The 27787-nt window shown below is 41.0% G+C and overlaps 2 protein-coding genes across 10 annotated transcripts in view; both read right to left on the bottom strand.

The window, feature by feature from the left end:
* Nucleotides 1–27787, bottom strand: part of RABGAP1L (RAB GTPase activating protein 1 like) — a 253556-nt gene that overhangs the window by 138189 nt on the left and 87580 nt on the right. The gene's annotated exons all lie outside the window — the stretch shown is intronic.
* Nucleotides 1–27787, bottom strand: part of GPR52 (G protein-coupled receptor 52) — a 30358-nt gene that overhangs the window by 852 nt on the left and 1719 nt on the right. Inside the window, exon 2 of the mRNA XM_080601931.1 lies at nucleotides 1–27787. This exon is cut by the window's left edge and continues 852 nt beyond it. Coding sequence (XP_080458057.1) covers nucleotides 26510–27595 — 1086 coding nt within the window. The 5' untranslated portion in view covers nucleotides 27596–27787 and the 3' untranslated portion in view covers nucleotides 1–26509.

Here is a 27787-nt window from a genome sequence, read left to right as displayed (position 1 = left end):
GTCAGGCTCCCAACTTTGCTCTAAAGTCACTTGCAGCGGTAAGAATTTGTCCCAGCTCAGTTGCCTGGTTCAGGAGGACGGCAGCTGGTGGTCACCCGACATTATTTCCCCCAACAGCAGCCAGCATCTTCCAAAGTTTTTGTATTTCTGTTGTGAGCATGCACAAAGCCTGTCTCCATGCTCAGCAGCTCAGTATGAGAGGGGAGTGAAGCACCGAGCACGTAGTAGACACTTTAGTAGCTACAGAACAAGTCAGTAGGAGGAGATAGCAAATACTCACATTTACTTTTTAGAAGGTAATCTTTCTGACAAGGTAATCTTTAACATACTTTAACCCACGTATTGTTAACTTGCACAATCTTGACACTTTAAACATCCACTTTTCCTTCACCTGAGAATTCGCCTCAGCAGAGGAGCTAGTATAACAGGAACATTCATTATCTCTTCCAAGGTAGCTGGCAGAATTTTAGTTTCTCATAAGTGACTATCAAAGATTTTTTTTTCAATTATATGTTCAGATTGCCAAATGGGGTAAAACACATCCTTTGTAAAACTTTCATCTCATCCTTGAAAAGATAAATTCATCTGTCTGAATAAGCAAAAAAGCACACAGGAGGTTCCTTCTGAGCACAAAGAAACACTAATCCATGGAGAACTTCAGGTAATAATCAACACAGCTTTAAAAAATCCTTATCACTACAGAAATACACAGCCAAATTCCTGCAATTTTAGAGTTCCTCAACCAATAGCGAATTACAGAGTTGTTGAGGCTGGAAGGCACCTCTGGAGACTGCCTGGCAGGGACAGCTGGAGCAAGTTGCTCAGGACCACATTCAGCAATGGCCGAGTATCTCCAGTGATGGAGATCCAGCAGCCTCTGCGGGCAGCCTGCCCCAGTGTTTCATAGCATTAAGTTTAAAAAAAAAAAAAAAAAAGTTTTATCTTATCATTAAACAGAATATCCTGTGTTGCAGCTTGTGGCCGTTGACTCTTGTCCTTTCCCTGCGTAGCACAGAGTCTGCCTCCATCTTCTTCAATGCCCCCTGCCACCAAGCATTTAGACACATGATCAGACCCCCCCGAGACTTCTCCTGGCTAAATCATCCCAGCTCCCAATTGCTCCCTGCACAATGGAGGCTGCAAACCCTTAACCACCCTTGTGGCCCTGTCCTGCATTGACTTCAATGTGCCCACATCCCCCTGCCCTGGGAGGCAGCCCTGAACCAGGAGGAGGACCAGGAGGATGGAGGAGGAGGAGGAAGAAAAGGAGGGGGATGATATACAAGGAGGAGGAAGAGGGGGAGGACACGCACCCACTTACTGTACAACTTGTGGACCTTCATGGGCACAGCTGGTTACCAACACCTTCACACAAGAATATCCGCCTAGCAAGTTATGCTAACCAGCATCATGTGAGTTTTAAACGGACTTGCAACTCATATTAAAATAATATACATGAGAAATTAATAAAAGGACTTTTTTTTTTTTTTAACACATCACTCTCTCTGGATGGTATTTCTGTGAAAAAATGCAACACTGCTATGAATGGTAAAAACACAACAAGCTCCCATGTCGATACCTTTGGAAACAGTCTATTTCTTTAGAGATGTATATATTTAGAGGAGGCTAACAAGCATTTCAGCGGCAGACAAGGAGTTTCCATCTCTGTGAGGTTTCCAGGCCAGAAACAAGTGTTTTGATTGTTAAACATTAAGCCTGAAGCACTACAGGAGAGCAGCAGAACAAACGATTTTTATCATTACTCTTCATGCTTTAATTACCTTTATCGAATGCCATCTGAGACTACCTATTTTTAAATCCCTCCACTTAATCTGTGATTAAACTAATTTAGCACAGATTTTATTCTTCCCTACTTATACAGCTCTATCCTGAATCAAGTCCATATTTTTGCACAGAACATTCCTTAGGACATTTACACAGCCGGCAAGCTGAAAAGAACAACTTCCAGAAACAAGTCTGGATTACCGTTGTCAGTCAAACCCAAACAAAATCTATCAAAGGGATACAAAAGCGATATACTGAAATAATTTAGCCCCACAAAACATTTTCATAGCAGGGGCAAGTGAAAGATTTGCTTTTAAGCAGTGGAAATACAATTTGTAATCATTTAAATGCGAATTGACGCAGTGTCTTTTAATATTAATTATGTGCTGTCATTCTTATGTATCCATTTGGACAATGAAAACCAAAATGCCAGTGTCTTTTTTATTTATAATCACTTTTGGTCATTTCCATTGGAGTTAATATCTGTCACTAAAAACTATAATATTTGGAAAGAAGAAAATGAGAGATAATTAAATATTTTATTGAATCTTAATGATTAATATTTAAAACTCTTGCAATTACTTATCAATTCCTTAAACAGGCTTCTTTTCCTTAGGAAAATACTAAGTTCTGAGTTTGATATAAGACAGAAAAGCCTCAGAGAAAAGGTGTCCAGCACTGAAACTATCTTCCTCACTTAACTGCTAAACAAAATTTAGAAGAAAAAAAGCCACAAACCCAAAAAAAGCAGGATAGACAGGCAAACTGTATGCATGGAAACTGAGAAAAGGCAGGAAAACAGCCCACTGGGAGGAAGGGGAAAGTTGCCCACTGACAAGTGTAAGGAGATGCAGCCCAGCAAAATCTGACACATCAATTGCATCAAAACACTTCAAAAATTAAAGCACAGTAACTAGGCATAGAGGGGGAAAATGAGCAAACTGCCATGGGACTGAGACACACGAGCTATACTCGGAACTGTAACTCAAGTCAAAAACTTCTTTTGAAAATCTCCTTTTCCGGGAAAGCATCCCAAATTATGAGGCTTCAGAGGCATGCTCAGTTTTGTTCGCTTTCTCTGGCCTAACAAATCCTAAATTCTTCCAATGCGCAGTGGCCAAAACAAGAGAGGCAGAGCAGATCCATCTCACATCTGCTGTTCATCTCAAAGCTAGGACCTTGAGACATTAGAAATACCTATTTAAATCCTTCTTAAACCAAGGACAGAACTTAATCCAATTCGTCCATATCCTGTCCAGTGAGCAGTCAGAGGCAGCCCTCTCCAAGCTCTTTCTCAAACCCTCAAAGAAAGCAGACTATCACCGCACGAGGGGCAAATGACTGACAGGGTAGGGAGCACTCATCTACCAGAGGAGAAGACAAATTATGTATTACCATGAAAAACTGTATGTAATAAATGAAAATCTTGGTAGAGAGTCTTCACACAAGTTTAAAAGGTTGTGAATAGAAAGGAGGAGTGAAGATCCCAACACGTAAAAAATTCACGCTGTTTGATTTAAAAGCTTCTCTCTTTTATATCCGTTGAGCTGGATCAATACTTGCTTTTGAGGAATATTCTTAGTATTGTGCAATTTGCAAATATGTATTAACTCAAAATATAATGTGCATCTCCATTCTTCTGCCATGCTAAAGGAGCCCTAAATATAGCTCAGAATCTGACAATATTTTTAAAAATATCTAATTTGTTCATTCTGTGTTCTTCTGCTTTGATAATTATTTCTTTTCATCTCTCCCTGACTCACACATACAGGCAACCAAAGGAGAATGAAAAAATAGAGGTGGGAGGAGAGTCGAGAAGTGGCACGGACTTGAAAAGCTTTGAATGCCTTCAATCATCTGGAAAATCACAAGTACCAACCTTTTAACTTCTGTAATTAAACACTCACGACATGTACTGCTGAACAGCTTTTAGTAGTTCACTACTACATACAATTACTTTTTCAAGGCTTTTCCTAATTTTTATGCTTCTTTTAGTTTCTAATACAGTATTTCAACAACCGCACTTCAAATTTCGTGCTGAAAAATAGAGCCTGACTTGCAGTCATGAAGGACAAAACAAAACTGGAGGGGAGGAACTGGAAAGGTGCTTGAGCTCTGCCGTTCTTCAGCCGTGCCGCCTCGAGACATTCCTCCTTACCTCCTGGTGGAAAACCATACCTGAATTTAAAGGGAGAAGGAAACGACAGCACAAACAAAGCTGAAACTTTTAGCCAAAACAGAGTGGAAGCTGTATTTCACTCAAAGAGAAGCAAGACGCAGCAGCGATGCCGCACGCCTCTTTCTGCACTGCTGCTATGGCTGCCAATATTTAGATCATCTTTCCCCAAAAAGTTGTTCCTTACATTTTGAAAACATTGCTGCGCTCACATGGAGATTATCCATATGAACGTGTCTTTGAAAGCGCCATCAAAAAATACGCCTTTTTATTTTTAAGTTTTAGAACTAAGTTCAACTAAAACAAAACACAGCCTGAGTGCATTCAGCCTCTTAAAATATTGCTAAATGCCGCAGTGATATGGGATATAAAACAAGAACAGATACTGTCTTAAAAGTAGGAAAACAGAATATGCATGGTTGAGTTCATGAAATTAAGATATTAGTCAATACACATTTACAAACCTGTGGCATGTCAGGTATTAGGTTCATGCTTCTAATACCTTCTTAGTCTCATTTTCTGCCTAATTCTGGCAGCGCTTGTCAGCAGGTATTTTAAAAATACAATACATATTCCTCAAAAGAGAGCTTACACGTCACTGCTTGCTGTGCCATGTTCCATGCAAACCCACAGCCGCAAAGGATTGTATTAGATAATTGGTCACATTTTAAGAATAAGAGTCTGATTTTGTAAGACCTAAAAACGGTTCGGCACTCCCTACAATTAAAAGACAATGGCATGTACAGTATGCTATATTTCAACCCTAAATTTAGATACATATAAATCAATATCTCCCAGTCAAACACAGGAAGTCTTAAAGAAATTATATGCATTAAAGATAGAAATAACATTTTAAGAAAAAGAAGTGAAATAGAAATTGAAAAAAAAAAAAGATTGCATTTTCAATCAAGTTGAAATTCATGAAAATAACATAATGCAGACAGAAAGGAAGGCTGTAAAATAAAGTGATTGCAGGCTCCTCTTCTTCAAGAACCTTTTTCTTCAAGGAAAAACGGCAGTAATTATACCAATGATCAGGCCCAGGAGATGGGAATCACAATGACCAGAATGAATTTAAAGCAATCCATGTCAGACCTGTTAATACCACAACATACATCTCTTTGACATTTACAAAGACCAACAGACAAAAACAGAGTGCAGACAGCAGCTAATCTAAGGTATTTCTGTCCTGCTTTTTAGGTAAGAATGGATTTTGTGAAAGTTTTTTTTCAGTAATTGTTTAAGAATTGTTGCAATTAGAAGATTAGAACTAGTGGCTGGTTATTTCTCCTGAACAAGAAAGCGTCCATGTTGCTATGAGCAAGGCTCTCCATCACTAAATGTTTAATCCTGTTTATCCTATGCGGATGAGTTTAAGAAAATCTAATAACTATTCATTTTTAACTCCAGAAATACTAATTTTATCAAAGGCCTTACCAATAAAAGCATTACAAATGCTGGGACCTTGTGGATTCCAGTTCCTCTGCTTTTCAGTAATATAATCATTTCCACAATTGGTTTTGTATGCCAACGTAGCACATGCTCACAGTCGGTTTATATACATTGAAATGGGCATGCAAACAAATCTATCCCTTTTCACAGTATTTTTCAGCAGTGAGGATGCTTCTACGTCCTGCACATAGACACACGCACCTCTGTAGAGACGCGTGGAGCAGACCCAGCAGCGAGCACTGGCCAAGGCACCGCTGGCTGCCACCAAAGCAGCTCAGCCCGGCGGGCCCAGGCCCCCCACACCGTGCTGGGGATAGTGCAGGCAAGGGACTTGAGTGCTTTTGTCACGGAGGTGAAGAGAGAGGAGAGAAGACATGTATTTTTCCAAAGACCAAAGAAACAAAGCTGAGGTTAGCTTGTTATTCATCTCAACTCCCACCTGCAAACACCTCCTCCTGTTTTATTTTATTTTATTTTTTTAACTGTTGTGTGTGTTTGGTGGTTTTTCAACTTTAAACCTCAAGAATTTCTACCGAAGTTTCCTTGCAGCAAACACAACGCCTACGAAATCCAAAGGAACCGGGAGGGAGGCGTGGGCATGGGCTGTGGGGGCAGCAGCCTGAAGGAGATGAATTGTGTTTCCTGCTCGGGCTGGGGCCGCGCTATTCATCCCCAGCCAGCAGAGTCTCCTTACCGCAGAAACCACAGCAAAGGGCTGGGACTGACCGTAACCAGGTTTGCCCAGCAATGCTGTGGGCTGTGCTGGGTGCTGATCAGCCCAGTGCCCGGCGAAACCTGGGCCTACGTTCGGCAAGCTCAGACACCTGCACGAGGAACCGCTCCTGACCAGAAAACACTCGGCCCGCTCCCATCCACCTCCGTACGCTTCTGTAAAGGCTCGGGCCCTCGCTTCCCTCAAGCAGCAAGGAGGGAGCGCTTTCTGTAGGTTACCCAGTAACACAACAACATCCTTTGCCCGCTTTCCAGCAGCACGTGGTGTCTGCTGGGCTTTGGGGGAGCTCTCCTCACGCCCCGCTTGGTTGCCCACTCAAACCTCCTCCTTTGGGCTGGGCAAAGCAGTACCTTCTGTGCCAGAAAGCACAACTCCTTCACCCATAAGCACCGTCCCTAGCCCATTTTGCCTGCACTGCGGACGTGCACAAAACATTAAGTATATAAAATTAAGAAAAAAAGCCAGGACTCGCTGTAAAAGCAATCCCTGATTCATATGTTCCCCGCCGCATCTTTCCTGGCATGGCACAAGGAATTAGTTCTCATTTAGCAGGCAGTTGATTCTAAGCTTTCACTGCTCGGTGGGCAGCCAAAGCCCTACAAAAGCCTGCTACTTTTTTTTTTTCCTCATGTATCCATCACAAAGCATTTTCCCAGCTTGTTAGCCTGATGGGAAATCAGAACTATAAAAAGATCAATATATTATGGATGAGTTCGGTAGACAATTCAACGTACGCAGCAAGAATTTTTTTTTATATTAACTTAAAAGGGAAATCTGATAATAATAATTATCAAGACACATTCAATAACAGAATTTAAATTGTATACATACATATACGTGTTAGACACTAAAGGAATCTGTCCAGCATAAATTAAAAAGCAAATCATATTAGTATGTCACTTTTGAGAAGAAAATGACCGACTATAATTAAGACAAATGCCTACTCCACATACCCGTTTAGCACCCAGAACGTTACACATTGTCCCTGGGATTGGAATATTTTATACTGAAACCTTTCTTAAAGCAGGGGAGTGTCACTTCCACTTAACTGTTGCTAAATCCCCCTGCAAAAAGTGCGTGCGTTAAACACAACCAAAGTGAGCTTCAATGTCATTTCTTTCGACAGCGGCATTCCCAAGAAGTGACGTTCCCCAGGGTGCTTCTGCCTCCTGGCAGCTACCCTGGTGAAAGCGGAGGCAGAGGAACGCCGCTGCTGCTCGTAACGAGGACCGAAGACAACAGGCATTGCAGTCTTCTGATGCTCCTCACTGCAAATCGCAAATGAATTTCTGAGGAAAACTGATCTCATTTTAATCAATTACTAATGTAAAGACATAAAATTGAGAGAAATTGAAAGTGAGAGATTATACTTTCCTTTCTCTCCTTAAGGAAAGTAACTCTATAATAAAGTTTGACATTTCATTACGAAAACTGCTCGGCAGAGATCAGTGAGGGAACCTCCTCCTGCTGCCTGAAGCACACAGCCTCCATTTCCCTTTAGCTGCTTACGGGTAGCCTGATAGGGTGCGGGCTCCCTACCCTGCAGCCCCTCGCTTGCATTTTCCTGGCCAAGCCCAAGGAGCGGCTCGGAAGGAGAACAGCCATCCTCAGCCACCGCCGGGCAGCCCCCAGCACCCGCAGCAAGGCACGGAGCAGAGCGCCCGGCACAGCTTCTCCATCGCTCACCACTCCGTACAAAGGGACGAGTGCAGGACACGCGAGACGCCAAAGGCCAGGTCACCTCGCGGAGCCCCGGGGCCCCGCAGCCCTGCAGACTGCCCCGCACTTCCCCCTCAGCAGAGCCATACACGCAGGCTTGGCAACATAAGGAACGATCGGACTACTGAAATTCTCACATATGGCTTCAGACAAAAGCGGTCTGTTAGACACTCCAATTCAAAATATATTTATTATCCATTCTCTTCTTTTTCTCAAGTATCATTTTGTTGATTGAGTGGAGCAGGCTCTATAAAACTTTGTCTGCATACTGAGAACGTGTTCTGTTAGAATAACTTTAACACTGCTGACTAAACATTAGCACTGATACCATTCATGCACCATCTCGTAATTAGAAGTGTTCATTTGTATTGTTTCTATTTTAAATCTTTTTTTAAAGGCTTCATCATCATTCCGTGACCTCGCTTCTTTATCTTGTCATTTCTGTGGCATTTGTTGAAACAAATAACAAGGCCTGCTTTCAGTGCCCAATTACAGGAACAATGTTATCCTGTAAATGCATAAGACAGCTTTTCATTAAACTTGTTCTCACCAATACATCGATATCAGTGATGCATTAACATGCATTTTTAGCCTTGTTTCATATGGAAATTTATCTTCCCCAGCCACTGCGGGGTTCCTGCTTTCCCTCACTTGGCATCACCTCTGCTTGCCCCCAGTGAGTGGCAGGAGGAGAGGATTTTCACTGGCATGTAGCACAAAGCCACTTGATGCCTCCAGGTCTTAGCTTCTTACCCGTAGACAAAATGTATACGACCATTAATAAATAAAGAGAAAATTAATGACTTCAAACCCAATATTCTCACTAAATCACATTTTTCCTTGTCTCTGTAGTCACTGTTGGACAGTGTACATTTTTAAAGGCGCTCAATTATTGCATCTGTGAATAACAAGCAAGTTAAAAACACGTGGATACCACCTTCACATTTCTTAAAGCCTGGGATGTTATATTTGTGAGCTAGGGAGCTGAGGTTTTGTCTGTTTGTTTGTTTGTTTGTTTGTTTGTTTGTTTGTTTTTGATGGGCTCAAGTAGGGAATGTAAGTGCAATGTCCTTCACAAAAATCTCCCTTCACTTGTTTAAATTTTGGGTAAAACATTCTTCTTCCTCATGACACAGATTTTGTTTGACTCGGGTAACTCTGAATGAGCTGTACTCATATCCCTTTCTTCTATGTTGTTGATTTTTAGAAAAAACGTGCTTTTTTATAATATTCAGATTAATTGCTCCCATAGACAACAGCTCAGTTTCGTCCACAAAGGGCACCACAACTTAACAATTTCACTTGCTCCCTTGTCTAAAGACTTGTATTTTTTCTTTACTTTTGGGGGTAGGCTGGGGTTTTATCATTATTAAAAGAAACGCAGTCTGCTATCTCCTTGATACCATCAAGAATTTAGTTGTTTTGGGAGGACAGAAGGGCTGAGCCATTTGCATCTACCCAGGCAGAGGGAAGTGAGAGGCATATGATAAAAACCTGTCAGCAGCAGCATCTGCAAAACGAAGAGGCTGAGGAACACCACTATGGTGCCTGCAGAGTTACCTAGTCACAGTGAGAACAGCTCTTTTCTCAGCTGCCTACTTAGAATACAGCCTCATGACCTATAGGGCTGACAACAGCACTTCAAAACTATCCATTTATTTACACCCTGTTAATAATTCATCCTGAGCTACACTGCCCATAAATACCAATACAATTTATCACTGATGCGACCTTCCCATAAGTAATGCTACAACAATCCCATAAACCTGTGATTGAAGACTCCATACACAGCAGCATCCATGCAAGTATTAGAATTATCCTGCTATTTTACTCAGGCGTTAGAAAATCAAATATAGTGGAGAACCATGAATTCCTGTGCATGGGGTTTTCTGCACTAACAACCCAGACTCTTACCAGAATTTTAATGCTCTGTCCACGTGGCTCAGGTATTTTTCCTGTATAATCTCGTCCACTTTGGAATAGTATAAGCATGAATGAGTAACTGTACTTGCAAGCAGGGGATGCGTGAAAAGGTTGGTATTAAAAAGTTATTTTTTCACTGTACAGTGTCCCTTATACAATGGCAATAGAACAAAACTCAGTACAGACAGGACACACAGTTAGTGCTGTGCCAGGATACAGCAGCTTTCTGATGCTGTTAACACACAGTCTATAACAGAAGTCGTTGCTAAATGTCTTTCTACTTTACACAGAAATAACAGAGGTGTTTGAAGTGTGTTGACCCTCTGGGATTAAGTTTTCTAAAATACTACACCACTCGTCAAATTATTTAATGGAGACAAACTTATCACTAACACCAGTATAATTTTTTTTTCCTGTTTTCATTGTAAAGTATGTGTAAGCTATTTTGGTTTTGATCTCTAGTAAATGAAGCCTCTGCAGAAGCAGAGATTTTCTTCACACTTTAACCAGGAAATATCTCCAAACTCCGGAAAACTGTCCTAACCATGCTGCAAGGCGCACCTGCAGCTTTCCTGAAAAGCCTCCGCGGAGCTCTCGGTTCCAGCTCTGTTTCAGCAGCACCGGTTCCGGCACAGCCCTGCTCTGCACAGTGCCCCAGGACAGGAGGCACAGATCCCAGAGCTCACACATAAGACTTGAAAATGTGCAGCTGGCGGGGACAATTGTAAGCACTGCTGTTCTAAAAGCAGTTTTTCTAAAACACGCCATTCACCTCAACAAAACTGCGTCACTGGCTCAGAAAAGACGTTATTTTATTCCTTAGCCAGGGATGCTGCTAATCTCTCCAGTGCGAATTGCCTCACACCAACAATTACCGGGGGCAAACAAACAAGGTGTTCCCAAACAATTGATCCAGCCTTACGTTGCTAATCCTGTTTCACGATTATTAACGCTCAAATCAAGATAGCAAATACAAATGTAACAGTGCCAACTTCTAGGAAACCTCTCATTGCTAAGGTAATTATTTTGTTATGCACACCATGGAATTGGAAAAAAAGAGCGTGAAGAAGTGGGTGCTGTCTGCTTCTTGGCATCAACAAGAAGTTTAAAAAATTCTCTACTCGTTGATGGAAAGAGATAGAAAAAATGAACAGCGTTGGTTCCAACAGAGCCAAAACATGATTTATTCTTACCCACCTGCCACCACCTAGCAGAAAAAACCTCACATGTATTTGATGAAGAACAGTACATCACCCATCCTATCACCGGTCCTAGACACCAGACAGAAGTATGACCACTGAGTTTGTTAAAAGAGCAGCTCACTTCATAAATAAATTTCATTACAATGGAGCCCAGCAAAACCAAGCTCTTCGTTAAGGATATAATGGATACAACCCATCATGAAAGCAATGGACAACAGCTTGCAACAAGCCCTTGTTTCATCTGGTTTTGTCTTCCCCCACACTGTCCAACCTCTCATCTAAGTCTTTTACCCAGTTAAAATGCTCACAATTTGGAATACAACTCTGAATCTTTGAAATACGTTTTGCTCAACAAAAGCTTGCTTACTTTGCAACTGCTCTTTATTAAGTATTAACTGTTCATGCCCTAGAGATTTCCAGTTCCCAACTTAAACTGGAAGTAGTAGTATAAAAACACTTGATACCAATATCATAATTATAATTTGTATTCAGAAAAGTTGCTTAACTTTTCTGCTCCCTTCTGATCTCAACCAAATGCTAGACAACTACCAGATCCAAAAGGTAGACTCAGAGCATCCTAATGCATATGCTGGCTGGCACGCAGCCACGTAGCTGGATTCAGCTGCCCTCATCCTTCAGGAGGAACCACCTAGACACGGCCTCAGAAAGGACTCAGATCATCTGGTTACTTTCAGTCCCCTCGTGGAGAAGCTCATTCTCCTCTGCATCTGCAGCCACAATGCTTCCACTCACAGTGCCCTCAGAACAATGCAACAGAGATTATTTGCAGAGCACAATTTGTTGGAAAAGGCAGAAAGCACTTGCCTGTAACTACAAGGAAAGAGGAGAATCAGAAAAAACAGAAGACTGACAAAATAAATGGTATTTGAAAATACATAAATGAATGAAAAACAGGAGGAATGGAAACAGAATTCATTCTGATGGTGTATCCATTAAGTTTAACTCCTACCAGTATTTACATCGGTGACAAAACTTTCAATTCCTGGAAGCCAACTCAACAATCAGAAATAAAAGATTAAGGGATTATTCATAATCCCTAACCAGGCTAAAAACAATCACCATGTAAAATGAGTTAGAAGAAAATGATCAAATTCCAAATCTCAGGAAGTTTATAAGTTATCTGTGAGGATTATTTACCTGTTTTACTAACAAATCCACAGTTGCTGAGATTTGAGTTGGATTTTGGGTTGCTCAGTAACCCTGAAAAATCAGGCCAGGTCTACTCAGTAGCCCCGCATGTGTATTTGGGAACTTGACTTTAAATCCCCAAGTTTCAAAGTGCAGTCCAGAGAACCATAGAATCACTAAGATTGGAAAAGACCTCCAAGATCATCTGGTCCAACCATCCCCCTACTACCAATGTCACCCACTAAACCATGTCCCTAAGCACCATGTCCAACCTCTCCTTAAACACCCACAGGGACGGTGACGCCACCACCTCCCTGGGCAACCTGTCCCAATGCCCGACTGCTCTTTCTGAGAAGAAATGTCTCCTCTTTTCCAGCCTGAACCTCTCCTGGCTTGAGGCCATTCCCTCTAGTCCTATCCCTGGTTATCTGTGAGAGGAGGCTGACCCCCAGCTCCCCACACCTTCCTTTCGAGTAGTTGCAGAGAGCAATGAGGTCTCCCCTGAGCCTCCTCTTCTACAGACCAAACAGTTCCCTCAGCCGCTCCTCACAGGCCCTCCACCAGCTTCATAGCCCTTCTCTGGACATGCTCCAGGGCCTCAATGTCCTTCTTGTAGTGAGGGGCCGAAAGCTGAACACAGCACTTGAGGTGCGGCCTCACCTACCTCTATCTGTTACACCATCAAAAAAGATCGCAATACGCAAAGCTCTCTGAGCCATGTGATTTACTTTTTGCCTCACAAAATGCTACCTTTCATGATTATTCATTGCCTCTCTGATAACCATTTAAGAATGACCTTTAAATTTGCAGACCGTATCCTGTGAGTATCTGCCCTATAATAGTGAGCCCTGTGAGAGCAGGAGCAGATGACAAAGAAACCCTGCCTGACTTGTGTCTGAATAGCACCTGAGGATTTCAATTCAGATCACCAGGCTTCCTCTGACACCTTCTCAGAGTAATAAAATCTTTTAAACTGAAAGACAGACCCCGAGTAGAGATCTGGAACAGCTGTGGACCCAGCACATGAGAAACTGAGAAGTGGGGTTACCAGTCAACCACCAAAGGGAAACCTTGGCAAGAGAAACATGGATGATCTGAAAGTGCAAAATTAGTTAGAAGCCTTCTGCTCAGCTCTTGCACTATCTGAATAAGTTAGTTTATGTCTTCTTTTAAACAGAATTATTACTGTATAGATTATACCTGACGTCAGGATTAAAATAATATTACTTGAAGTTTAAGTAATATAAGCTGAATATAAACTAAGAGACTGTGAATGCCCCAGATCAGATCAAATTTGGACCTACGGGTGTATTTTGAAATCAAATAATGATGTATAACCATCAGAAAAAGCAGTAGTTTAAAACCATCCAAAAAAAAAAAAAAAGAACAGAACAGAAAAATAGTTTTTGCTTTTCTAAAGAAGACTTTACTTCACAGGTCTGAGAAAATGACCTTTCATAGAAACAAATACCAAAATGTTAGAAATATAATCTAGGATAGGTAAGGATGGCTGTGTAAGCTTCTCTTTTCTCTCATGCTCAGTCCTACCAGGAGAAATAAATTAACTGATCAAAAGTATAAAAAGAGCAGTGCTCCAGAAGCCAATATTTGACAGCACCACAAGAAGAAGCACCCTCCAAAACAAGGCATAAGGTTTCAGCCAAAACATTCTTGAAACCCCTAAAACTTACCCCTTTCCCAAACTTCCCATGCTGGCTGGAGGGAATTAACGCTTTGTAGCCTCCCGCACGTGAAAAAACCCTTGCGTCACCGAAAGGCTTTGTTTGGTTCTGTTTTGTTGTGCCTGCTTCAAGGTTTCTGTACCATCTCCTGGACGCATTCCAAGCCCTGTCTGGAGTTCATCCCATGCCCCAGATGGGATCTCTGCGTGTGGCAGGCTGGGGGGGAAGGATGTCCTCCTCCAGCCTCACATTTTACATAAGCCCTAACAGCAAACCTACACACAATTCTTTGCTCAAACCAAAAATAATAGTAATAATAATAATGATAATTTTCAACAGAATTCCAGTGTCACCAGGCCCGTTCTCTGATACAGGAAGAGTTTTAAGGGCTATTGGAAGTCACTCATCGGAGCACAAAAACACGTCTGGAACATAACACGTGTAGCTTCTGCCTTGTGTGTATGAAATTCAATCCATGTGCTTGCACACCTGAAGTTTGCTCGCAGGCCTACATGGCCTGAGTAGGTCCTGGCTTCAGGAATTCAGTTTGTGAGTTTGGGGTGGGTTTTAGGTTTGATATCTTTAAAGCCACAATTGCAGAACACAGGGTCAAAGAGACCTCAGCATGGGCTTGTGTCTATTCCTACACACCATTTTACCTCTTGTGAATGACCTTACTACTAATAAAATGAGTGTGAATTGAAGGCTGCCTGTTTTACAACCTATAACTACACGGTTGATGAGGATCCAAGTTACCAATCTTCCAAACCACTTGTAAGAGACTGTGGCAGTGAGCAAGACAGGATACAAATCTACTGGCACCAAATACTAAAATCAGGCCCTAAATCTATCTGAATTAATGAAACTTTAAGAACAATTAAATACAAATGTAACACAATGTATGCAAATATTGCCCTAATTTTAAAGCAAAACGATTAATAAGAAAGCAGGCCCACTCAAATACAGCTAGGGATGCTGTTGCAAAGACCCAGAAAGAGCTGACAAGACTGAACCGAGATGAAACATTTTGTCCAGCTGTAACAGCAAAAGATATGACCTGAACTTGATTTATATGCATGAAATTATTTTCCTGTGGACAATAAAGAAGGCACAAATAATAAACTGAAGCGTGACCAACAGTCTTCTGTTATGTGGAATACTCTCACAGAAAAAAAGCTTCTTGTAGCAGTAGTCAAGGAACCATGTTAAATATCTAACAAAAATTCTACACAACAGTGAACAATTAAATAAGATTGTTGTTGAGGATCACAGTCTCACATAAATAGAAAAATGTGTTTTCGATTAAAAAATGTATATATATATTTCCTAAAGGATTTGAGATTTCAACACTATTTTTGAATGTTCAAGTATTCTGTCAAGTAAAATGGACAGTATCAGATGGCAATAATGAAAAATAAGACTTGATCTTGAATGAATGAATTTATTATAAAATACTTAGAGCCTTTTATGTTCATATGGTCTTCTTTCACTTAAAGAAAACCTGTCAATATGCTATTAAACTACAAGATAAGAGCAATGCGATACGGTTTTCAGAATAGATTGGGTTGGGAGGGCTCAACAAAGAAACTACAATAAAATTTAGCTAAACTCTTTGGAATTCAGACACAGTCATTCCAAAACAATGTTCTGGAGTTATACTTTTTAAACTGTCATGTGTTTACTATAACGATCTATATCTACAGTTTTTTAATAATCTTACAAAATATAGTTTAATACCCTTACAATTAGCATGTTTACATACATGGAAAATTAATACTGTTTTGCAATCCTGCTGGTCAATTTGCTTGTTCTGGAATTGGACTGAAAACATGAAGTGCAATGTAGCAAACCTGATTGAAACGTTCACTCCTTTTTTTCTTTTATGGTCTAGCATTTTAGCAGTTTTTCTTAACAGAGATGAAAAATGTGAATTTTTTTGGACATAAGTTAACTTTATTTTCACTTTAACATACACACACACACACACAGATGCACACTTTTTTTCTGTGAGACTTCTGTTCTCATTAGTAATGCTGCTGATGCATTCCCTTCTACTGTAATGGAGCCAATCATGAGTCATGTCATGCACTTGCCTAAAAATCACAAGTTTAAGGCTTTCCATATCACTGGTAGACTGAATGTAGAGAACTGAGCCAAGGCTCCTTAAAATTCCAAGATTCCTGCAAAAGTCAATGGGAATTTTACTTGAAGAAAGGATTAAGTGTTGAACCAAATTACCTACAACTAATCATTGGAACAAGCTGCCACATGTAAAAGCTACAAAAAGGCATCTTGCTGAAAATATTGCAAAGTTCTGCTGACTTCTAGACCGAAATTTTTCTGTGCATGAATGTAAATGCTGTTAGGAGGCACGTCTGAAATGCTTGTCAGTACCTATACCTTAATTTTTCAGTGTTTTAAATTAGCAGTAACAAGAATGTTTCCCAAACACAAAGCTATAGTATAAACCAAATATCTGCCTGAAATTTCAAGGTCAACTGCACAAGTATATCAGTTATTATTTGAAAAACACTTCATACAGAAGAAAACTAAAAGTTCCCATGGTCTTGCTGGTTTCTGCAAGCCTGCTTAAATTGTGTAAGAACACAAACCAGTCAAGGCACTAATGTTTATATGAGGCATCTAAGTGGGGAAAGGACCTGAATGTACATCAAACATCACATTTTATTCGCAGAACACCACTACTGATGCTGGTTTTAAAAGAAAATGAGAACATGTTATTAGGGGCAAACCATATTTAACTTATCTAATTGCAGAATGAAAGGAGTGGGATGAAACAGCTCTCCTCTACAAAAAGCTAGTGAGAACATACAGTTACGGAGATACACTGACGGGCAGAGCAAACTAGATGCTGTTTCCAACTCCATAAATATATCAGCCCCAGTTTCACAGAATTCTAGTTTGAATTTTGGTTTTATTTCTGAATGGATGATGCGTTGTTTCTGAAAATAAATGACATGCTGCTAATTACTAGTTGAACAACACAGTCATACTCCATCCTTACTATGGCTCATCAAGGCACTTGCCTTGTTCACTGTGGGGCCTTGTTAGTTCCCGTGTTAACTTCGGTCAACTCTGTATTTTAAAACAACGACAACAAAGATGTTTAGAAAGGGCTAAGAAGCCCTTTTTGCTGTGAAATGCCAGTAACACTTGCTGAAAATGGCTCCTAGCTAGTACGATTACTGGGGAAAAAAAGGAAAAGTTTACCCCCTATCACTTGATATCAGAACTACTGCTTTGATGGTGCTCTTCCAGCAGATATTCTGCTTCAGCAGGCAGAAAAGATGGGGACACTTGATCATCCTGACACTTCTATTCTCACAGCCGTGTTCCACAGACACACAAAGATGCACAGCCACAGATGTCCATGTTTCACTCACAATTTTATTCATAAAAACCAGATGCAGTAAATTGTGCATTCTCTTCCTGACAGAAAAACTATGAAAAGGAGTATGCAAGGTTAGTATAAGAAAAGTATTAAAGATGCAACAATGCGACAGCAGGAACTAAGAGCAGACAGTTCAAGCTGACCCTCAGCTCTGGCATTATGCCGCCTGCAACAGCAGGTGCTAACGGTGGCTATGGAAAAGTGTCTTTTGTCAGCACATCCCCCAGTTTCACTCCGCAGGCTTTGTTTTCATCCCACTACCTCAATCTTTATTCCACTGGAAGGGAGACAGCGAGCAATTGCGAGCCGCCCTCCTGCCCAGGGCACTCAGGCCTTGTGCAGGCCTCTCACTGCCCTGCGCCTCCTTCTCCTGCCCCAGGCCCAAGCCCCCAGGCCCAAGTCCCCAGCCCAAGCCCCCAAACCAAGTCCTGGGCCCAAGCCCCGGACCCAAACCCCAGGCCCAAGCCCCCAGGCCCTCCACTCTGCCTCAGAGCCAAGGAGGTCCCCACCACTCCTCCAGCTGGAATACCACAGACCAGGCTTGCACACAATATTCAAGACCCAGGCATGCCACGCTGATGGTAGTGATGCTTTCTAATAGTTTCCTTTATTATAACTGCCACTGTCCCATAGCTTTGGGGTTGACTGCTGCTTGTTAAATTAACGTTTCCATATGACAACTTCTGGTAACCCAGAACCTCTTGCTGACAGGAGACGGACACAACTCGTTTCATTACCAGCTGAAAAATGAGGGCTGCTTTACTTCAGGATCAGCATTTACATTTCTTTCTTGAATCTCAGCTGCCATTTGAAATTCAAATCTTTCCCCAAATAAATTATCAGCAGGTGTTCCTCACCTACATCACATTTCAAATCTCCTTTTACCAGTGAAAATTGTCTTGCTATAAATTTATTTTTCTACCACAAACAAAATCAATACCACTATTACAAGAGCACTTTGCCATGATTTTTATTTTTAAAATACAGGCATCGCTAATGCAGTGAAATTCATAAAATAAAACAACCATCAAAGCACAATTGTATCAACCACCAACCATCACAAACACACTTTTTCCCCCCCAAAAGAGCTTCCCAAGCCAGAAGAAGGGCAAACCAGAAGAAAGGAGCCACAAATTCACAGGGATAACATGGACGCAACTTCTAGCTGCACTTAAGCAATAACCCTTACATACTCTCATCAAAATCAAAGGAAATACATACAATAGAAACAGAAGGTATCTTCATAAATCCCACCCAAAATGTTGATTCACTGCCAAAACAGAGTTTCTTTAGTCAGTAACATTTACAAAAAAAATCAGTGGCAAATAATATTCCAGCTCAACAGAAGAGGTTGGAGAACTTGGCACCTGGAGCTGAGGCTTATTGCCAAGACACCTGAAATCTGGTAGAAAAGGTACAACAGCAGCTTCTTTTAGGTACAATGGAATACATCCTAAGTAGATTTAAGGCTCGATAGTGTTCCCGTGAAGGACATGATCTTTCTAATATTCTCATAAAGGCTTTTACATGAGTCAAGTGAAGAACATATCTAAGTAACAGCAAAATTGAATTTAAAATTCAAATTCAAATTTAAGATTGAATTAATAAAAAACCACACACCAGAGGTCAAAGTAAAGCACAGCCAACAAAGGAAAATAATTAATTGGATCCCAAGATACCGAACATCAGAAAATATGGTCTCCTAAAGGCCTGAGTTGAAAAATTAAAAATCTTAAAACTAATTTTATTATGATATTATGTAATTATATTTATTAGATTTCTTAGTGTTTTACGTCATCTTCATACGCCAATACGAAGTGTGGCCTGGAAAACATTAAGTAGCCAATATTATGGAGAAAGCAGTTTTGGATAAAGGTCTTTCACCGATAGCCAGTGTTGGCTGTTTTGGCTTTGGTTGTTTTAGCATATGCTTGGTGTTTATCTGACTCTAGCCACAAAGTGGTCCCCAAAGCCCTTGAAATGAAGAAAAAGCTGCCACTGGAACCTTGCCATTATATGACTGTTCACAAGCCTTAAATATGTATAGTTGCACAACTATCATTACAAAAACTGGAGTGTCCAAAATCCACCCGGTTATACTAAAACTCTCTGATGAAGATCCTGTTTTCCTTGTGAGGGCATAGGTGAAAAAGAGATCAATCTGTTCTTGACCCAGTAATTCATTACTCACAGTATACGAAGCTCTCTTTTTCCCCTTTTTTCAAAAAAACTTTCTACTAATTTCCTTACTATTCTAAACCCTGCAAAATCCTTGTTGAAGCCCTTTAAGGCACTGTTGCCTTCAGCTGTCTCCCACAGCCCTTTTCTGGCTGCTGAACCCCACGCAGTGCAGGTACGAGAGCACACGAGGGCTTGGCGGCCACACCAGCGTGCTGGATGTCACAGCCCGGACGCTGAAACGTGGCGCTGCTCGGGGCTGCCAGGCTGACCTGGGAGAGCCGAGGTGAAAGGAGGCGAGGCGAGGCACAGGCACGTTTCGTTCTGCTGCCTCTGCTGCTGCAACTGGAACCAGTTAAACCACGGCAGGTTTAGTCAGAGAGCATGAATCAGAGGTTTAAATGGCACACGGTACTGAAAGGGATCTACAGGAATCTCAGCAGGAAAGAGGAGAGAATACATCTTCCAAAATGACACAAATGTCTTGTATTTGACAACTGGCGTTTAAGCGCAGATGTGAGCACAGACATAGAGTAACACAATGGCAATAACACAAAGTACTCAGCCAGAGGTCACCGCTGCCGTGCCCGGCCCCCCAGAGCCACGGAGAGGCTCATCCAGCAGCTCTCCCGCCTCAGTCCGCACATCCCGGCCTTGTCCCCCCACAACAGCACAGCTCACGAGAACCCGTGCGCTGCCATCACTCCGGGAGCCTCAACAGCCTGTGGGTTCAGCAGATGTCTTTCATAGGTCAGAACGAATCTGCCTGATCGCTGGAAATACCACTTGTCCATTTGCAATTATAAATTCAAATGTCACGCAAGAACAGCTTTTAAATAATACATGCACAAGCATAAATACCACTCGAGAGACACATTCAAGGACTAGAAACCTTCACTGCATTCAGACATCTGAAGACCTCCCTAACTGAAGTGTATGAAATTCAAAGCACTTGTGTGTTCTATAAGGAACACATTGCACTTTCTCCCAGGGAGCACTCAATCATACTTTTCCAAAGCACTATCCAATTTTTCATGAAAATATTTCATAAAACAGACTTCTTCCACGATGAAAAGAATTTGTGCTTATTCAAATAATTTACAAAAGAAGAGAAACAAGACAACAGGCATATGCATTTCAGTTAAAGAAAACAGAACCAAAAAGCAGTATCACCAAGATGCAGAAACACCCTCGTGTGATTAATGCTGACATCTCTGAGCTTCGTCTTCTCAAAAAACTTTGTGTTTTGTCACTTTTTCTGATATTGCTGATGGTAAAATTTAGATTACAAGCCTTGAGGCCTGAGTGAATACCATATACAAAACGTACAACTTTTTTGCCTGGTAATGACTGCATTTATAGAAGTCGCATTTCGATCAGAATCGCCTTCGCTTTGCTCAAATCGAGTCACAGGGTGATTAAGAGTAAAATGAAAAGCCTGTAGCATTTCTATCACCTTCTCAAGAGGGTTATGTTTGGCAGGAGTCAGCATAAGACTGTGATAAAATCCCAAAATCTCCAGGCATTTTTACTGCCTGAAATTGCTTTTCCCAGCCTCCTGTCAGCACAGCTGACAGCACTAAGGTTTCCTTATATTCGACCTATCCTTCACAGTACTTTGAGAAAGGAAAAGTCCACAGAAATCATGGATATTGAAGGGAGATTAGATTTTGTTGATGTTTTCTTGAGGTTGTGCTGAGGAACAGAGCCATTAACAGCTTCTCCTCCACTCACGTACTGTTCCTTTAGCACTTAAAGCTTGTTGAGCTCACATCATATTTTCTGGAAGGATTTTCCTAACATCAGATGGAGAAAGGAGTCATATCATTTAAGCTTGACTAGAAAAATCTGTGAGTAGGAAGCTACCTTAAATATCCTTCTGAATCGCTTTCATCCCACTGATCTACAATAATGACATAGTCCATTGTTAACAATTAAAAACACTTAATGACTGCAGAGATCTACATATGAATTCAGTATAAACTAAAAAAAAAAACAACCTCATATAGGATAAATGGGAAAAAAATCAGATTTTACTTTAACTTGGTATTTGGTATAGCAAAAATCATGCGGTCTTTGGAAAATGCTGTCTTTAAGCAACATTCCAGGCAATCTGCAAGTGACAAGAAAACGCTACCTCCGAGATGCTTCCTCTTCTGGAAAGGCCTAAAAATTAATCATCACCTAGATAACAAAGCAATGCCAGGTTTTGCCAGTCAAATGACACACGAAATATTTTACCTAATTCAGTGAAGTTGTTGAACGATGTAGACCCCGCACTTAAAACAGCCCAAAGAGAAAGGGCAGGGGTAAAGGGGGCAGGAAGTCAAAGGCTTAAACCGATCCTTCTGCTGGCAGTGACAGCAGAACTGAAAGCCCTGCAGATGAGCCGATCCTAGAGGCTAGCCGAGGAGGCCACTGCCACCTCCACGGCACCCATGGCCTGATGAACCTCTGGCACGTCTCCTTGGCAAGGCCAGCTCCAGGACTGAGCCAGACCTCTGGTTAAGGCGCGTTCGCTGCAGCAGCAGCTCGGACGTTGGCGTACAGAGCCTCGACACTCCAACAGCAGCACAAAAAAAATCCATATGGTTATTTGCTGGGCTACAGCTGCCATATGGAAAGATGAAACAGTTTCACGTTGAAAACCAGCTTTGGGAGAGTAGAAACCCTGATGCATTTCCCAGCAACTTGATACCCTGTTGCAGCAACTATCTGTTGTTTATATTTAAGCTCCATTTGTCATACACAGGATAAGAAGCTAATGAAATTGCAAGTTGTTATATTGATCCACCTTTTCTCAATAGCCAATTTCTAATATTGACTGGTAAGTTACTTTACTAAAAAAAAGACATTTTTATTAATTTTGGTGAGGATAAAAACTGAGCATGATTACAGATATTCAGTTGGCAAACACTAATGACATAAAAATATTTGTAAAAACGAAATAAATGCTATTTTTAAAAAGTCTTCATAAACTGTACCTGGGAAAGGTGGCTCAGTAAAGCAGAACACAACTTTTCAGCAGAGGACGCACAAAGATTTTGCACAAAAATAAGCCTAGTGTGAGACCTCATGCTTTACCAAGTACAATCACAAGATGGGTTTGTAAGTGGAAAAAAAAATCTTACTATAAGAAAAACAGTAAGTAAACACTTAAAAGACAGCCTTGTGCTTTTCATTACTACAGTTGCCCTTCCCTTTAAAGACTATTTTGAAGAGGAATTCACTTAGCTGTTCCAGAAAAGAAGGAAGCAAATAGTAGTTGGTGAAGAAAAAATTACTTTCCTGGTAGCACTTTTTCTGCCATTACAGGATTTTTTTTTTTCCTTTTCCTTAGGCTGGAGACATGAGTTTCTAAACACAGTAACACAATTGACCTTTACCTTGCCTACTACAAGCAGAAGTATTCCAGAGAAACCTACCGGCACAAAGGAACTCTATGCATGTTTGTTTTGCTTACCTATTAGACGTCTCTCTTCACATTAACCTTTTATTTACTATTTTACATATAAGTAGCTGTTAGCTTCCCCTGACTCTTTTTTTTTTTTAAGGAAGGAACCTAAAGTTTTGGCAATTACCTTGCTATTACCTATAATATCAGCAATGATGCGATCAAGTCTATTTATTTAGTTAGCATGGGGTGATCTTATTACTAGCTACTTTATACGTCATGAAGAACTTTAGGCATATGAAACTGGGATAATATACGCTTAAAACATTTTTGTGTAAGAGATGCCAGCTTTAAAAGTCCCATTCCTTAATCAGATTTTCATACAACATCATGGAACTTTTTACAGATTGAAAATTAAAAGTGACAGATTGAATGACTGAAATTTCTGTTGGACTTTTTTTATCCATCAAAACGTCTGGCTTTATCATTTTTGGAAGAGAAGTCAGCACCAGCTGGAATCCTCAGATAGCATTAGTAAAACAATAACAAACCTCCCTTAAAAATATAAATACATTATGAGTTTAGAAAGCACTTTTGAAAAATGAAATACTAAACTTAAAAATTCACATGACTGACCACTGGGTCAAATCCTATCACCTTGAAAATAGCAATAGGAAATGCAGTATTTAACTCTGCTGAAGATGTTTAATTTGACACTTTCCGGGAAAGTAGGAGACTCGGGTTTACAGACAACAGGTTGAAGTGTGATTTTACAGAAAGTGAAATTCAGGCTCCCGACAAGCAAATTAGTGCTCTTCCACCAACGCTATGTTGATGGTTAAGGAAGAAAAGAAAAAAAAGTGAGGAGTATAGGGAGCTAGGATTTGTATGCAGGGCAGTGGACTTCTGCTATATTCTCTCCCTTCAAAGCCTGCCTAAGGAAAAGGGAAATCTTCACTCCCACCTGATAACTCAACAAGCTCAGCACGATGGTCGAGAGGGACGTATTGCTAACTCTGCCCCGTGGGGCAAGGGGCCAGCGGCTGGCGCGTAACTTTGTGCTGCAGCCTCTGCAGAAAGGAGCCTTCCGTCCCGGCCTCCCGCCTGCAGGCAGTAAAGCTCCGAGTTGATGCGTGTCAACTCTGTTGAGGTTATACAAGCAGGGTTCAACTAAGGCACTACTGATACAAATGAGTTAGCTTGTGTATTTCTACATGTTTGTAGTTACAGTACCACGCTAAATACATATTCTACTGCCTTCTAGCTGTGTTTCTTGTTTTTAATAAAAGGTTTGACCAACTTCAAGGATTTTCTAGAGCTTTTCTTGAACTTCTGGATGTGACACAGAAACCCGTTACCAGGACTGCCAACAAAACCAGAAGCAGGAAGCGCCCAGCTCTGGAGCACAGCTGTAGAACTACGTTATCAGTATGGCACCAGCCGCGTGAGCTGGGAGAAATGAGATATTTCACTGTTCCTTGACTAAGGCTTGCACACTGAGAACCCAACTAAGCAGGAAACGATACAGATGATCACAGAACTAAACAAATCCAGGTCTTGTTTGAGAGAAGAGACAGGCTTACACAACCTTCTGGAGCAGCCCAAAATAATCTTTGGAAATAAACAGCAACTTTTCAAAAGGAGGCGACAGGCCCATTCCCATAGACGTGGAGGAATACGAGGTCCACACAAGGAGAGCTACTCGTTTTTCCCTAATAGGTCAGGGCAAATTGTCAGCAACAGCTCAGCTTAGCCAGAGGAACGTTTCAAGATGTATTTGAATCTGCTTTAAAGGTTGTGCAATGTTAGAAACCAGCATACAAACGCTTAAGACAGAAAGCAAACAGCTTTGAGTTTGGGATTTAAAATAGTGAACTTGTAAGTCCTTCATGAGTTCCTTCGTAAGTTGATCGGAGCCCAGAGGAACTTTCACAGAGAACAGAGTGTAACAGCAGGGAACTAAAGCCAAGGCTGGGTTTGATATACATAATACTACTTTATTCCATTGTTTCAACTTTCTTACACATTTAAAAATGTACAGGGGTTCAGAACCACCTCAACAAAACAGAGTACATAATTAAGGGAGATCTAGAGTCAAACCACAGGTGTGCAAACGTGGCTAGCTTCTGGTACAAAAAGTAATAGGCACAGTCTTTACATATGCATTTTGGTGAAAGAAGGAATAATAGTGCAGTGTTAAAAGGCACCAATAATCAATAATTGGGCCTTCTTTAAAAGCCAATAACCATCTAAGAAAATTACATTTGGTTCAAAATAATAATTTAAATATTTTCTTGATTGGCATGCATCTGAACCCCTGGCAGTTTATTACACAAACCTAACGTGCACCCTTGCAAAATAAAAAAGTTTCAATCAGTAGACCTGAAAGTCAGTTCACTACAAAAGGAAATACTGAAGCTCTTTGCCTGTATTTAATACTAAACTGTCTTGTTCACCTTCTCCAAGAGCACTTGTCTAACAAACATCGATTCAACAACTGCACAGAAGTATTTCTCTTAAAATGCGTATAGTTTTTTTAATCCTGTAGCATTGACCTATTCCATGTGCTATGAAAACATTAGGCACAGACCACAATTTACATTTTCTCTAAAAAAATTTTTGATAAAAAAGAATACAGTATGTGCAAGCTAGGTTCACACAAAGGATTGACAGCTACAACAGTAAGCTATTCAGACTTCCCTAAGAAAAGGTTCTGTTATTTATTTTTAGTTTTCTAAGCAGAATCGCACACTGCTGTGTGCGATTATCATATTTGCATTAGGATTATCTGTGTAGCCAATAAAGAAAAAGCTTTAGTACACCCTAAAGGACACTACATCCATACCGTGTGCTAATTTAACAGGATTGAGAGAATGAAAGACTGAAAAAGTCATTGTACACAGGCAGCTGCAGATACTCAGCTGGCCAGGAAAGGCTATTGCTTTCTCCAGGAAGAGTGATTTGAAACTCATTTTACCTTGTAGGTGTCCTCAAACTGAACCACTGCAACTTGATGGAATTTAGAGATGCACAGAATGGAGAGAAAATAGTTAAATAAATAAATAAATAAATAAATAAATAACAGGGAAAACGAGGGCAAGGGCCTGTGAAAGTTGTACCAGAATGTGCCATTTTATCCAAAAGCATCATGCCTGGTGTAGGTTTTATGCGTCGCGGACTGTTTGTAGAACTGAAAATTGTACAAGATGTGAGCAGAGACAGAGCTGGTTATTAATCTGCAACATCTACTGTAAGTCCTCAGGAATATAATTTACAGGTAGCCACTTACTGTGTAGTTGATTGTTGCCTCTTAAATATATTTAAATTCAGAAGGCTACAGTATATTCTGACACAAAGATAGTAAGATAACTTTTCTACAAGGGCAAAAATATAAGGTAGTAACTAACTTATTTATTTTATGAGGAACCTCCTTTGATGTGGTAGGTATAACATGCCCTTTGGAAGATTTTAGTTCTGACTTTCTTCGTCACCTCTGTTGAATGGCTCTCCTCACAATCGCACAAGAGCTATATGCAAAGTTCAGTGACCCCTCTTAGAGCAGCCTTTCTCTTTTCCAAAAGCACTTTTAAACCCAGCTCTAACAGCATAGCACACTAATCACGTAAACATTCCTCTTCTGGTAAGTTCCCAGATATAGCAAATACTATCAAAACTCCGTGTTTGATGACACACACCAGTTCTCTTTAAATGGAGCAGGAATTAGCCCGTTTCCTTGGTTTAGGGTCCCGTACATCCCTGTCTTTTAAACACATACAGGATGAACATATTGTCTCTGACAGTCTCCGCAGTCCCAGCCTGAAGACACTGTTGGAGAGGCTATATATCACACAGTTGCAGAAACTATTGCTTATAGCAAGCCACGTTGTTAAGAAGGAAAGTGCCGGGTTTTCCAACACCCTAGAGCTCTCCAGCAGAAAGTATATGATATAAGGGAGCCACAGCATGTAGAACACGCTGGTTATCCGAAACAACACCATGGCATAGCGGCGGTCAGGGCTGTGCCCAGTCTCCCCAGCAGCATCCACTTCGTGGCTAGGAAATCGAGCTCTCCGATCATTGATCTCTTTGGTGTGCTGCCGGCAGATTTTAAAGATGTGGAAATACGTGAAACAAATGACAAAGGCAGCGGGAGCGTACAGTAAGCACACGATAAAGCCAGTAAAATAGGCATTAGTTAGCCAGGAGGTAGCACACCATTCAAAAATATCTCCATGGTAACCAGGTTTTCCCCAACCAAAAAAGGAAGGCAAGAAGATTAGACAAGAGTATATCCAGATCAAAACGATGCAGATTCTCAAGCGACAAGGTGTGACCAGTTGGTTATAGGAGAGAGGCTTTGTTATAGCGAGATAGCGATCCACACTGATGCAAGCAAGACACGCCATAGACACGCTTTTTAGCACAGAGATGATGTATCCGAAAACTTGACAGGTCAAGGACTCGTGGACACCTGTTGAATAGTGAAGCAGTGACAAGGTAGGAACCAAGCAGCTAACTCCAACAAGAAGATCAGCGTAGGCCATGGTCTGGATAAAATAGCTGGTGGTATAATGGTGCAGAAGTGGAGCACAGTGGAAAACAAATATCACAGTTAAGTTACCCGCAATAATTAAAAAAGTTAGCAAGATAATAACAACCGTCTCAAGGATACAGATGTCAACTGCATTGTAGTGACCAAATCCAAGAGGGCAGGAGAGATGCTCAGATATGTTCATAACACTACTGCTCAGATTCAGAGTCCTCCATTCAATCCATCGGGACTGGTTCATGTTTTGTGATTAGGGAACACTGCGCTCTGAGTGTTAGCGAGCAGATGACATGCTTAACAGCAGCTAAGCTCTGCTTCAGCGTCTCACGATCTCTCTGCAGACACTGCCAGTGCTTACATTTGAGAGGGTTCTACAGTCCCATAGCTGTTGATGCCTCCTCAGCATCAGTGCATCACCTCTGGCACACCTTAG

The sequence above is a fragment of the Anser brachyrhynchus genome, assembly GCF_964034855.1.
Source record: "Anser brachyrhynchus genome assembly, chromosome: 8".
Lineage (NCBI taxonomy): Eukaryota > Metazoa > Chordata > Aves > Anseriformes > Anatidae > Anser > Anser brachyrhynchus.
This window is presented reverse-complemented; position numbering and strand designations above follow the sequence as displayed.